This window comes from Bison bison, unplaced genomic scaffold (genome assembly GCF_000754665.1).
Source record: "Bison bison bison isolate TAMUID 2011002044 unplaced genomic scaffold, Bison_UMD1.0 scf7180017864302, whole genome shotgun sequence".
In the NCBI taxonomy this organism is placed as follows: domain Eukaryota; kingdom Metazoa; phylum Chordata; class Mammalia; order Artiodactyla; family Bovidae; genus Bison; species Bison bison.
Window position 1 is genome coordinate 1,919,310 of NW_011494874.1, and position 13,944 is coordinate 1,933,253.

At 48.1% G+C, this 13,944-nt stretch overlaps 1 protein-coding gene across 12 annotated transcripts in view; it reads right to left on the reverse strand.

Moving 5' to 3' along the window:
- PPP2R5C (protein phosphatase 2, regulatory subunit B', gamma) overlaps positions 1-13,944 on the reverse strand; it is a 98,639-nt gene that overhangs the window by 74,845 nt on the left and 9,850 nt on the right. For 7 of the 12 annotated variants that reach the window (XM_010851354.1, XM_010851349.1, XM_010851353.1 and 4 more), the window contains exon 1: positions 10,014-13,751. The exons of 2 other annotated variants lie outside the window; for them this stretch is intronic. In XM_010851354.1, coding sequence (XP_010849656.1) covers positions 10,014-10,119 — 106 coding nt within the window. In that variant the 5' untranslated portion in view covers positions 10,120-13,751. Of the gene's footprint in view, positions 1-9,953; positions 13,753-13,944 lie in introns of those variants that run through there. 3 more of the 12 variants (XM_010851343.1, XM_010851345.1, XM_010851348.1) reach the window with 2 other exon arrangements.

Here is a 13,944-nt window from a genome sequence, read left to right on the forward strand (position 1 = left end):
TCTGCCAGACAGGCTGCCTCAGACGGCCACGGCCTCAACTGAACGGTTCCGGGCCATCGTCAGAGACTAGAGACAGAGGCGCCTCCGCCCCTCGCAGTGAGTGTGCTGCGAACAGACCCCTAAAGGAAAAGGCTTCTCCAGGAAACTGGGAAGAAAGGGAAGCAGAACAGAAGGCCCTGCCAGACCTTCTAACCTTCCTCTGAGGCTTCTTTTTTAATCATCACATGCTCCCGAGTGAGCTGTATTTAAGGAAGTGATTTTCCAAAATTCAAGGACTTTTTCCTCGTAGGTTTTCGGAAGAGTCATCTTGGGAGAGGAGAGGGTAGTCGTAGTCAATTAGAGGATTGATTTCTGATTCCTCCCAGGTTATATAGTCACTGCTCTAGTCTCCAATCAGATTCCTGATAAGACCAAACTGATATCTTACCACGTAAACCCTTTCTACAATGCCCCCAAGCAACTTGACAGCCCTCAGACACTAAGCAAGCATCACATGACCTCGTGGTTTAAGAGACTTGGATGTCAGGACTGGCAATGATGCTGAGGTTTTACCTACAAGACGCTGGGTGTGGGAAGAGAATTTCCCCTGGAATCACCCCCTGACCTTGAGAGGGAAATGCTTTCTCAGGTCAATTACTGGTGGCCTGTGGGGTGTCAACAGCCACACTTTGACGTTAATCAAGGGATCACTTAATGTCACACTTTTTCTTCCTCTCCTTTTTCTGAGAAGACTATTTTTGGCCCAGCTTGAAAAGACCACTTCCTCCTGAAACTGGCCTTGGTCTCACTGTCCCCGCCTCTAACCTCACACCCAACCTCCCGGACTTCAGCGCAGAAGACAGGCTGGTCGGACGCAGACGGGGCTCTCCCTTCCCGGAGACAGGCTTCGAGGGGCACGTCAGCCCCTGCTCTCCGGCCAGACTCACAAGGTGACCCTTGGTCTGTGACAGAACTGCCAGGGCCACACCGGACTTGGTCGGTCAGAGAAACAGACCACTTTGGATTCAGTGAAGGTGGGAAGCCCAAACCAAAGCGCTCTGAGGCACATTAGAGAGAAAACGTAAAACATATTTACGGCACTCTCGTGACTCCGGCAGTGTACTGACACACAAGTGCCACCCGATCCCAGGACAAATTGATGAGAAGGCTCGTTCGGCACGGTCACGTGCCCTGATGGCTGGCCGGGAGAGACAGAACTCAAACCCAGGGCCTCTAACTCCACCACATGGCGTCCTCTCGAAAGAAACCAAATGAACAAAAGTGGGGGCGAAACGATCATGGCCAGAAGTGAAGGCAAAATCAGGACCAGTTACCCACGGCGGTAGTGCCTAAGGAACCATCACACCACACAATTAGTCGTCGTAGGCAACTTTCCGATCTGTGACAGTTTGTGCCCAGCTTCGAGAGTTGAGGGATCTCCCCGCTGACCCCAAGCAGCTCCGTCTTAAAACATCCGCTCTGGTCATGACAGGCTGGCCGGGACCCCCAGGCATCAGCGGGGCTGAGCGTCTCTCAGGCCGGTGAGGACGCCACAGCAGTCCCAGGGTCGGCCCGAGGGGCAGACCCGGGTGGCTGGTTTCTCTCACGCCCGTCCCCTGCTCCCCCGCAGCCTGGGCCGAGAGCAGACGTGAGCCCAGCGTGAGGTTCTGGCCAGGCCAAACCTTCTCTCCTGAAAAGTGAAGTACCAGTACTCCGCTTTCACTAGCTGGGGGTCTGAATTTGGAAACGAGGGAAGAACCGGGCAGATCTGATCGCAGTGGCTGCAAACATGCCTGGTTTTAGCGCGTCCCACACTCTGTGCTGGGGCTCACACCCTCGTCGCACTGAAAGTAGAACCCACAACTACTCCTTGAGAGAGAGGGTTATCATTCCCAATGTACAGATGAGCAAACAGTTCCTCAGCAGGTTAAGTGACTCGCTCGAGCTACACCAGCAAGCATAGAGAGACACAGAGAAGTCACCCAGTGAATGAGGGTGCAAAGGGCACTGAGGGTGAGGTGAGGAGGGGGAGGAAGACAGCACGGAAGGCCAGAGTGTGGCCGCAAGTGGCCAGACGGCTGTGAGCCTGGCCCTCCCCTGAGGGCTACTGGGACCCAGACCCCTCCGTCTCCGAGTCCAGCGCCACCAGGCTCCTGTGCTTGGAAGCAGACAGGAGACTGCGGGGCTCTTTCGAACAGTCTTCCTGGGATGAACTCAGTGGGCCTATCCCAGGGTTTCCGTGCTTCAGGCATCCCCAAACACCTCAATTTCAGCCACATCTGTGCACAGTCGTGCTACTGCTTACTTGGTGTTTTTGTTTAAGTGGACACACTTTTTACTAGGCCTTGTCCTACACAACAATAATCTAAGAAATTGTGGATTTGACACGCTAATTACATACTTTTACATCAATATACAATGCTTAAAGTGAAAGTCGCTCAGTTGTGTCTGACTCTTTGCGAGCCCATGGACTATACAGTCCATGGAACTCTCCAGGCCAGAATACTGGAGTGGGCAGCTGTTCCCTTCTCCAGGGCATCTTCCCAATCCAGGGATCGAACCCAGGTCTCCTGCATTGCAGGCGGATTCTTTACCAGCTGAGCCCCAAGGGAAGCCCATATAATGCTTAAAATAATGTTCAATTCTGAACCACTTAAAACCATCTCTCGTGCGACCAGCAGCGTGTACCGACCATTTCTGGAAGCACCTTGGGTTACCCCAGTGTGTAAAGAACAAAACAAAACTCTTCTTTCACCAAGTTCATGCTTTTCTTTGTTGACTCTTACTACCCAGCAAAGGGCATACTTTGGAGTCCTGAATGAGAAGCAAGATCATTGAACCCCTCTCGTACATTCTGTTTCTCTCACTGAGGGAACAATTGCTCTCAGCCTCTCCTGACCCTCTGCCAGTCTCCGGGTCTATAAATATAAGACTATTTAGGAACCCTGTGTCAGAATCTCTCCATCACTCCCAGGCAGTCAATTAGTTCTTTCAGGTTTTGCCTTCAAATCTCCGTCATAGTACTGCTGCCAAAACAAGAACGTCTTCAGACAAATTAAACTCAGCTTTAACCAGTGTAAATAACAGATGAATTCTTTTACTTATTTCAGGAATAAACTACAATAAGGTGGCCATGTCCCACCTCACAAATCACACAGGAAGGTAAGCACCTTCTTTTGTGCATTTTGCAATTGTTTTAGTTATAAACTAGAAGCCAGCTTAAAAAGATGCTATGCCCATTGGACCATTAGTAGCATGAATTTTTTTTTTCTGAAACTGTGCTAAACAGCTCGATTCAAAGGTTGAACTGACCCTCCAAACTGGTTTCTAATACACTTTTTTCTTTAATACACTGTTGTATATATTCTAATACTTTAGGCCTCACCGAATTCTTTTTTGGAAGTAGCTAAAATAATAAAATGTCCTAGGTAAGCATGCAAGCACGTCTTATACATTAAGCTATCACAAACACCAACAAGAAGGCTCATATTTCATTTGTTGTAAAACAAGACAAATCACCAAAGCTGAGCAAGGCTTTGGTGCTTAAAACCGCCTCTTGTTGCTACCAGCGGTGTGTGCCAACCACATCTGGAAGCACCTGGGGCTACCCCAGCATGTAAAAAACAAAACCAAACCCCTTCCTGCGGGCCGCTCGCCCTGCACGGCTGCCACATCTGCCCACCGCAGGGCTTCCAGGTGGCACCTGGGCTGTTTGCATTCTTCGCCTGGTGTGACACAAAAGTGCTCAGAAAGGTGCTGGATGAACACACTTAAAAGAAGCCTCCAGCAGGGCCCAGGCCCAGCCCCCAGCCCTCACCGGCACCCGGGCACGTCTTCGCCTTCCTGCAGTTCCCTCTGCCGCATACCCCACACCATCCCGACCGCTGCAAGTCCAGCCGGCGGGCAGGCGCCCCCTTGGAACCTCACTGAGCCTCCCTTCATCCTCTCCCCCTGCAGCCCCACCGCCGCTTTCCTCCAACCTTCTCCACAGATACATGGTTCTCTTCTGGTCATCCCCAGTCCACGGGCTCCCTGAGGGCGGGCCCTCTTGCTTATCTGTGTTTTCCCTGCTTTCTGAACTTGAAAGCCCATTCGTACCTTTCAACTCAAGGACCTGACACAGGGGCTAGAATTTGACCCAACTTGACAGAAACCATGTGTCTCTTTGGATACCATAACAGAGTTATACTAAACCTTACCCAAATATCTTTGCTAGAGGAGACCCATTTCACGTACGCCTAGCACAACACAGAGCCCGCACTGCGTTCCTTTCCAGGCCCAGGAGCCCTGGGAAGCTCCGGTGAACTTCTGGCCGCTCTGACTTACACAGGTCTGGGCAAACCCTCAGCGGTCGTCGGCCTCAAAGCAGCACCGAATTGGGACAGAGCCTCCAAAACCACAGCTGAGAACCTGTTACAGTTCCGAGGTGGGTCATCCTTATGGGCGATACGCTGGTCTCGGGATCCGAGGGAGCAGCGTATAGCTCACAAATCCTCTGCGATTCCACTTGGGAGAACGGAAGGTTTCACTCATGTAAAATGTTAGAGGGGCTACAAAGGTTAACTGGCGATGGGGACCCGAATTAACGGATTAAGACGTTGCCTCCCTCCTGTGGACAGCAGCCAGCTGAGCCTCGGAGAACGAGCGGGAGAGAAGAGGCACCGTGATGGCTCACACTGCAGGTTCCCACCGAGTCAGGACACAGAGGCTGCCTGCCTCGATGGCAGGCCTGAACGAAGCAGGTGTTTTCTTTACAAAAGCAGAACTCTTTTTTACGGAATGATAAAGAATCTGAGATTCAGATGGCACCCTGCATGCCCTTGTTTCAGTTCTGGCTCTTAACAGACAAGAACACGGAGCAATCAGCTGTGGCAGCTGAGGACAAAATAGAAATGACTTCAGAAACTTCTTTTTTTTTTTTTTGGTCACTATGGACGCTAAACAGTTTCCAGTACAACTTCAACGCCGCAAAGCAGAAAACAATGCTGACAAGAACCACGAAACAACAGGGGGACTGAGTTGCCAGCAGCCTGTGAGGAAGCGCGACTGGAAGGCACCGGCTAAGGGCGACTGGGGAGCGGACTGCCGCGGAGCCATGTCTGAATCCCTCCCTCCAAGACCTATGTGCTTGGGACTGCCCTGCCGTGAGCAGGCTTGAGGCACGGAAAACCATTTAAACACTGCCAAAACTCAACACACTTACAAACATAAAGTCAAAGTTAAGAGGAAAAAATCACCTTCCTAAAAAAAAAAATCCACCTTATGGACACCTGACTAGAGATCCTGAACTCTGTTACTTCAGAAAACTAAGAAACCTGAACAGTGGTGAGTGTTCCCGCCCTGCCAGAACCCCAAGTCCAGGGTGGCTCAACCGCAGCGCCTCGGTGGGCGTTCTGTGGATTTCCTTCTGGAAGCAGCAAGGAAAGAAAGTCTAACAACAACAATGCTGTGCTTGGAATTTGTAACAAGGGTTCACTTAAAAATAACGTAGGATCTTTTCTCTTCTTTCTTTTTTGGGGGCAGAGGAGGACAAATTTCATGTTCCCCTTTCAGGGGTTACAGGACAGGACGTCACGGACCGTCTCCAGCCTGGTGGCTGGCGTCCCAGTAAACGCCAGGGCAGAGCCGCTGACAGAGCAGCAGGAGAAACTTTATTCCGCTTTCTTCTGATGGCGAGTCCAAAACTTCAACTTTCCAGGGTGAAAGGTTGTAAAAAGCAGGTGGATGTACATTGTGAGATGAGACTAAAGTATATCTTTGAGTTTCAGTGGAGTCTTAAAACCAACTTTTTTGCTGTCCCAAAGCAGAAAGTCTGTTGATCTGGTTAGCTTCTAATGATAATGCTTAAAGACACAAATTAATAATATATACCAGCGTGTGTAAGCACACATCCTGTGCTCACCTGGATTCATATAACCCCGACACACCCCCCTCCCACCTTCCGGCTCATATATAATTACAACATTGAATAAAACGACTTTAAAAAAAACCGAGGAGAAATTCACATAACCTACAATTAACAATTTTAAAGTACATAGTTCAGTGGCATTTAGTGCATTCAAGCGTTGTGCAATCACCCCTCTCTGGTTTCAAGACTTCTTCATCACCCTAGAAGAACACTCTCCCCCCGCCCCTGGCCACCACTAACCTTTCTGTCTCCGTGGATTTGCCTATTCTGGAAATATAAAGGAAATAAAAAAATGGGCTTTTAAGTTACATAAACTGTCTGAAATATTATGTGGTAATTCCGAATGTAAACAAGGCATAAATAGGAGATTTGTGGCTTAAAGCGATGTTCTGAAGTTTGATTTTGCAGATCAATAAAATTTCACAAGGAATCTTAAAGACTGACATTGGCTTACCAGTGTAACTGACAAATAGGAACACTCTTAAAAAATCATAAAAGACATTTTAATGCCAAAAAAGGACAACCTCAGCATAAAGGACAGGCCTGTAAGCCGGGTTAATGTAGCCGTGTGAAAACTCCACACTACACCACCTTTGCCTCTGCCTGGACAGGCAAAAAGCCTCGTCACAGAGCAGCACAGGCATTTGGAAATGACTATTTCCAGGCCGTCACTGTCAACACATCTGAATCTAGATAAACTAAGGAGGGTGCTCCTGGCCGAGAACTTGACCTTCCAAGAAAGGATAACTTAGGGAACGGAATGGATTGCACCCTGTAGCAATCTGTTTGACGGCCAAGACCGACAAGGTCTAAACCTGCCTCAAGTCTCGAGAGGAAAGGGCGGCAGCCTCGAGGTCAGGCAGCCCCACCTTGCCTGGCGGGCGGGCGCCAGCCTGGGGTCTGCAGAGGCGATTCAGAAGCTGATGGTCAAAGAAACAACCGTCACAAACACAAAAGTTCCACCGGGCAGGTTTCCTGCAACTCGGCCTTTCAAACTGGGGCATGTGATCTGAGCGTGGGGGGCGGGGATGTGTGCACAAGACCGCAGGATAAACACGGCACACTTCCTGGAGTATCCGTCTTAAAAAGCAGTTGAAATTATGTCAGACATCTTTATATTAAACTATGATAATTATACAGAGAACACAAAATTCAAACAGCTTTCTGAGACAAAACCCAAGACTTCAAACATTTTGGGGGTTCTTACTAGAGCAGAACGGACTCATTGGAAAAGAGCCTGATGCTGGGAAAGACTGAAGGGGAGGAGAAGGGGACGACAGAGGATGAGATAGTTGGATGGCATCAAGGACTCTATGGACATGAGTTTGAGCAAACTCCGGGAGTTGGTGGTGCACAGGGAGGCCTGGCCTGCTGCAGTCCATGGGGTTGCAAAGTCGGACACGACTGAGCGACTGAACTGAACTGAACTAGACCAGAACAGGACATGGCCCCAGACTCCCAACAAGAGCAGGTTTCTGCCCCAATCAGAGGAGCTTCCAGGCAGAGTGCGGAGTGCACTGTCCTGATCTAACCAATGCTCGCCCTGAAAAGACTAGTGAGAGAGGCCAGAGGAGCTGACAAACTGGCCCTAAATACTACATGGAAATGCAAGGAACCCTGAATACAAAACAGTTTGGAAAAAGAAGAACAGAGCTGGAGAACTTCCATTTCCTGATTTTAAAACTTCCAGTAGAGCTACAGGAATCAAGACTCTGGTACAGACATATAGACCAATGGGACAGAAGAGAGTCCAGAAATAAATCCTCACACTTACGGTCCACTGATTTTCCACAAGCGTGCCAAGTCCATTCAGTGGGGAAAGAACAGCCTTTCAATAAATGGCGCTGGGAAAACTGGAGAGCCACATGCCGGAGAATGAAGGTGGACCCTTACCTAACACCACACACAAAAATTAACTCAAAGTGGATCAAAGACCAAGTGAAAGAACTGAGGTGGTACAACTTTTCAAGGAAAACACTGGAGCAAATCTCTGGATTAGGCAATGATTTCTTAAAAATGACACCAAAAACCAAAAGCAACAAGAGACACATTAGATGAACTGGATTGCATCCAAATTAAAAACTCTTCTGCTACAAACGATAACATCAAGAAAGTGAAAAGGGAGCCCAGAACTGGGGAAAAGTGTTTGCAAAGCGTGTCCATACTAAGGGATCGTGATCACAGGCACCACCGCGGACTGCTCCCGGGAGGCTGCCCACACCTCACCCACCCAGTCAGCTCCTCTCGCCCATGACCCTTTCCTCCCTCTGCCAGGTCACCATGCTCCCCTCAGTTTTCTGCAGAGGGCTCCCCTCTTGTGCCACCAGAAAGCCCAAAGCCATTCGGCCTCATCTTCTCCAATTTCCTTCTTAAATTCCCCCTCCAGCCCTGAAAATTTCTGAAAACCCTCTCTGCTGAAGACGATGCCGCGATTTGGGTTTCCAGCAGATCTGGTTTTGACAGCCTTACCACCCACATGCAAGAAAGGAAGAGGGCTGACCGCACCATGATGACACCTGAAATACAGCAAAACTGGTTCATGCGACGAAGTGAAATGCAACGGGGAAAGGTCAGTTCAACCAGAACCGTATAGTCTGAGTGAGGCCCTGGTTAGGAAGTGGAGGTGACTGAGAGCCTTCCTGCATCCTGGGCTCTGCAATGAGGTTGTGGGCCAACGGGCTGGGCCAGGGCTGGCTAAGCGAACCTCTGGTCACGTCTCAAATCCAAGTCCGTGACAGTGGCCTTTCCACACCATGTTCTAACTAGTTAGCTAGGAGCACAGGAACACGGCAAGATGAGTAACCACACATGCCCTCCACTTTACTGCTTTGTCTCCCTTTTAGTTTTTGAATAGGAATATGTTTTCAGCATACACACACAGTGATAACCCGGGTATTTCCCTACCAAAGGTATCAGCTTCTCGCCTGTCTCTGAGGTTCACTGTGGGAGGAACCGGGGCCCTCCCTTCCTGTGTGACAACCATGGTCTGCAGCTCAGTCTTCTCACTCCTAGCTCCCTGATGGTCTCCACTTCTGGTCCACAAAGAGATGCTGCTTACTTGACAAAAACCCTTTTCTAGCGCTTCTCTCACCACACCCGTCGTAACACACTCCCCGATGTGCTGAACGAGTCACCCCTGGCCCCGCCAGCGCCTGGGACCACCAGTGAGCTTATCCACGATGACTTCGGTGAGGCCTCCCCGCCCCTGCCCCACCCGGCCAGACCACTCTCTCCTCCCCGGTGCCAACCTGAAGGTGCCCAGACGTGCACCTTCAGTGCCCAGCACAGCACCGACCAGCAGGGTGGTGATTTATAAATATTTGTTCAGGGAAGGAGACAAAGCTTTAGGGGGCCAGAAGGCAGAAGGTCACAACTAAATTTTGTTCTCTATATTCCATCAAGTTTTCCCTCCCATCAAAACAAACCTGGTGGACTAAAAATCCGGGGTCTGAATTTTAACCGTATCTGGCACAATGAAGGCCAGAGTGCTGCTATACTACCAGTGCTGAATTCAACAAGAACACGTGCACAGAGCTCTCGGAGCAAAGAATGAGGAAGGAAACATCTCAGAGCTTTATGAAAATCAGGAACGTGAGTTCACTGGCTGTTAAAAAACTATTTTTAAAATGTAAACATCCTCCCAATTGTATACATCATCCAAAAGCAGCTGTCCTTCCTACTATTTCCCCTTGGACAAATGCTTATACTGAAACAGCCAGTTTTCAGATAAAGAACGTCTCTCCTCCCTATCGCCCGAAAGCTCCAAATTCTATTACAACAGAACAACATATCTTACTTTGTTCTAAGTTCTAAGATCACTCATGAGGAATCTTTACCAGTAGTAAGTTTATGTCAGCATCGAAATCCTCTGTTAGCTATGGTGAAAACAAAGCTTTGACGTAAGTCTCTTGGGACGTGCAAGGCCCTCGGACCAAGTGGAAAGCAGTCCCGGAGACTGTGTTTCAACAGGAGCTTCCAGGTTATGCTAAGGGCAAGTGGGTGCGCTTTAAGGCTCCACTCAGTTAATTTCATCTGTACCCACAAACCCCCAAGGCACGGCCCTTACCTTCAAGACCCAGAATCTGCATCTCTTGCTTTTCTAGATGACACCATAAGATCAACTAACCTGGTTCCAGCTGCACGGCACTCTGCACCCCTGTGAGAAACAGAGCAGAAAGCACCGCGCTGCTAGATGTCTGTGATAAAGGGGCTGAGAGCGGCGGTGTGCACATCAGAGGGGTGTGGGCCCCGAGTCGTGACTCGGAAAACCCAGGAGCTCATCCTTCTGACCTCGGGCAAGGCCGGGAACCTCTCTGCTTTGGCTTCCACAGCTGTAAAAGAGGGACTAATAAAACCTGTTTGCTGCCTCGCAGGAGAGAGGGGATGGTTAATGAGTACCTGCAAGGTGCTCTGAAGATGAAAAAGGTTCCTGGGCGCTAATGACAAACAACCGCAGCCTCCATCGGCCTCTGGGTATCGATAGCACGGGAGGACGAACTGCCCTGAGTAAGCTGGCCCTCCCAGTTTCTCTCTAGGCCATACAATTTCGAAAACCCTGCAAGAAATGGGTGATGGCAGTGCTTGGTGTACCAGACAGGACGCAGGGCCACGCACTGGGATGGCTGATGCCCGAGCTGCATCAGCCCTTGCGCGGCCCTGCCTCGGTTCTGCACACTCCTAACCCGTCTAAATATTTACCTGGCGTGTCTGAGTTACTATGGATGTCACAGTCAAGGTGAGTAACTGGCTGATAAGTCCCTGTTTCCTGGCAGAGAACACGTTACTGAATATGTTTCTTAAACGCCCCTTTATATTTTTAACATGATGTAGTGTTAAAATTATAATCCCAGTTTAGCTTACATTTCACTTCAGGGCTCTCCTCCTTTTTTAAAACAGAAGAAAGGCTCAAATAAGCAGATGATCAAGGCAATATACTAAACAACAAGGCTAGAGACCGAGCTAAGTTGGTGTTTGGCTTTAGAGACACATGTGAGCACATATATGTGTGTGTATACTCCCCAAAGGTGTTTTCCCAATCCAGGCATATGGGACAGTCTATGTTTGTTTAATTGGGTACTCACAATTGCAACGCATATCAAATTAAGTGCAAAACTTCAAGATCAATATTTGAAATTTTATATTTAATTGGTGCACAAAACTTAGAAGTGAAAAATCCAAAATTCATATCCACCGACACTGTATTATTTGAATAAGTCAACCCAAGGAAAGTTACATGCCTTAGAAAAGGTCAGTTTCAAGATCTGACGGCCTCATCTGAAGAATAAATGAGACAAAATAAGAAAGGAGAGTGCTTAATGGGAAGAAGCAGGCAGAGAGGAAGAAGATAAGCAAAAAGACTTCAGGACTTTGCAAGTTTAACTTTGGCTTAAAGTGTAAACTTAAGTTAACCTTTGAATAAGACGAATAATGCTTCTTCAATAAAATGTCATTTGTGACTTTATTGCAAAGAGATAATGTTTTTAAATTTATTAAAGTCATTAAAAAAAACAAAACAAAACCAAAAAACCAGTCACTCAAGTTTTCTACCAGCGTAGCATTTCTCTTAAGGATAAAAGGAGCAATCTGCTTATTCTCATCACGTGCTTCTGTCCTCAGGGACAGGAGGCTAGAATTTGAATCTCAGCTCTTTTCTTTCAATTCCCTTGAAAAACAAGTAATTTAATCAAACGCATTTAAAAATATAGCACATTCACAGACTCAGGAAGGTCTGGAGACAGCCAAGGACCCCAGTAACCCCATAAGACACACTGTTAGGCTTTAGCCTTGAATCCGACAGCTCAACTGCGGCATGACTGGATCTAATTTAAGAAGGGGGTCTAACTGACAAGACCCCAGTGTCTTCAACATCTAGGAAAATATTCTAAAAAGCAGGCAAAGGAGGGTCACTGGTGGTATCTCAGGTAAGATGACTCCTGGGGACCAGGCCTCAAGCACAGAGAAGGGGCCACACTTCCAGCACGGAGGTGTGGGAGAAGCCAGCCCGGCTCCAGTCCGACGGGCCTCACCACTCACTGCCTGGGCAGGTCTGCCCGCGGACGCTCCCTCTGGACCTCTGCACAATGAGCACGGAGCCTCGGTGCCACCTGGCTGTGTGCTGCGAGCGCCCAAGATCGTCCCTGGGACGGCCTGGGCACGAGCCAGACGCTCCACTCGCTGCAGCCTCCCACCAGACACCCACCTTGTCCCAGAGGGGTTTAAACCCAACCCGCAGAAAAGTGTGGGACCGCACTTAAAGAGTTTATGCGGTGTATGTATATACAGCACGATTCAGGATACTATAATGTTACACTTAGCTAAGAGCATCAGGAACTAGTTCACAAAGCTATCAACACGTTAAAACCTTGTCAAAGGTTTAGTTTTCCAAAACTACTATCATGCTAGCTTTTTTGTCTTAAGAGATAAAAAAAACAAAACAAAACAGGGAATTCCCTGGTGGTCCAGAGGTTACGACTGGGCACTTTTACTGCCAAGGGCCTGGGTTCAATCCCTGGTCGGAGAATCCACAAGCTGCGAGGCGCCGGGAAAAAAAAATCCACAAAAAAACAGAAAACAAAAAATATTATATACTTCCAGTCAGTAGATAAATCCACATTTACATTACTTGGTGTGAATACACACACACACACACACACACACACACACACATGTAAAATGATACACAGCAAACTCCAAACAATTTGCTCTGAGATGCGAGGGAAGGTAGGAGACTCATTTTGGGGATAAGGCTAGGGATAATTTTAGTTGGCAATATTCACATATGGATTTTTAAAAAAGATCAGAAAAAGATAAAAGGGAGCCAATTAATGCCAAAAGAGAGGGCCCAGTCCTGGGGTGACTCCACTACCCACATGCTGGGCACAGTTACTGGCTCCCACTGTGGCCCGGGAGACCTATATACACTATTAGCTGATTAGTTAATCTGGAAAGTTTTTTTTTTTTTCTTTTTGAGAGAGGAGGAGAGAAAAATACAGAGACTTAGTAAAAACAGGGTCCAGCAAGTCCAGCTCATGCTACAGAGCTGTCTTGGGCCAAGGGTTTTCACTTGTTTTTGGTGTCAGAATCAGGTCCTCTAAAAACAGTCTGGAGGACCCTGAAGAGCGTGGATCACATGGATTCTACTTACTGATACCAGATTAGAGAGGGTTTAAAACACGTACTGACTGATTCACTTAAGGTAACAGGCTCATTGCATGTTAGCTGAAATATCATGAGAATACCTGTATTAAAAAATAGCAAGAAAAATGATACTGTTTTATATTTTTGCTTATCTCTTTATAAAGTCTGACCTAACAGAAGACAGGTAGACCGCATTTCTGTGTCTATACTGTTCTCTGATATGGTACTTTGGTTGAAGTATACAAAAAGCAGCCCAGTCTTCACCACATGTTTAGCTGGAAAAGGGAGGTATTTCAATGACTTTAAAAAAAACTGTAGTTATTCTTCTTTGAGTCTATGCTAATGTTCAACAAGCGGTAGTTTCTGAAAGCTTAGCTGCAACATGGAATCTGAAACCATACTGACGATGTCTCAGTGACATCAAACCCCGTGGTGTGTCCTGCACTCTGAACATCTCTCCTGCCCACGAATGTCTGCAGCCTCTCTGAATGTGTTGGTGTGCAGTCATGCAGCTCTTCTGTCGTTCAGATCAAGAAGCCCCGTTTGTTAGTATCATCAGAAGTCGTCAGCGCTGGGAGCTGTCAAGCTCACACTGGCAGTTCCCCAAAATTCAAACTTTTGCTTACAAGCTTGAATTCTATCCTGGGCGACTAACTGTGCCACTGCTGTCCCCTGAGCTGACAGGCTTCCTTCATTCCTTTTTGAGAATGGGCTTCTCTGGTGGTTCAACTGGTAAAGAATCCGCCTGCAATGTGGGAGACCTGGGTTTGATCCCTGGGTTGGGAAGATCCTCTGGAGGAGGGAAAGGCTACTCACTCCAGTATTCTGACCTGGAGAATTCCATGGACTGTATAGTCCATGGGGTCACAAAGAGTTGGACACGACTCAGCGACTTTCACTTTCACTTTACTTTCAAGAGG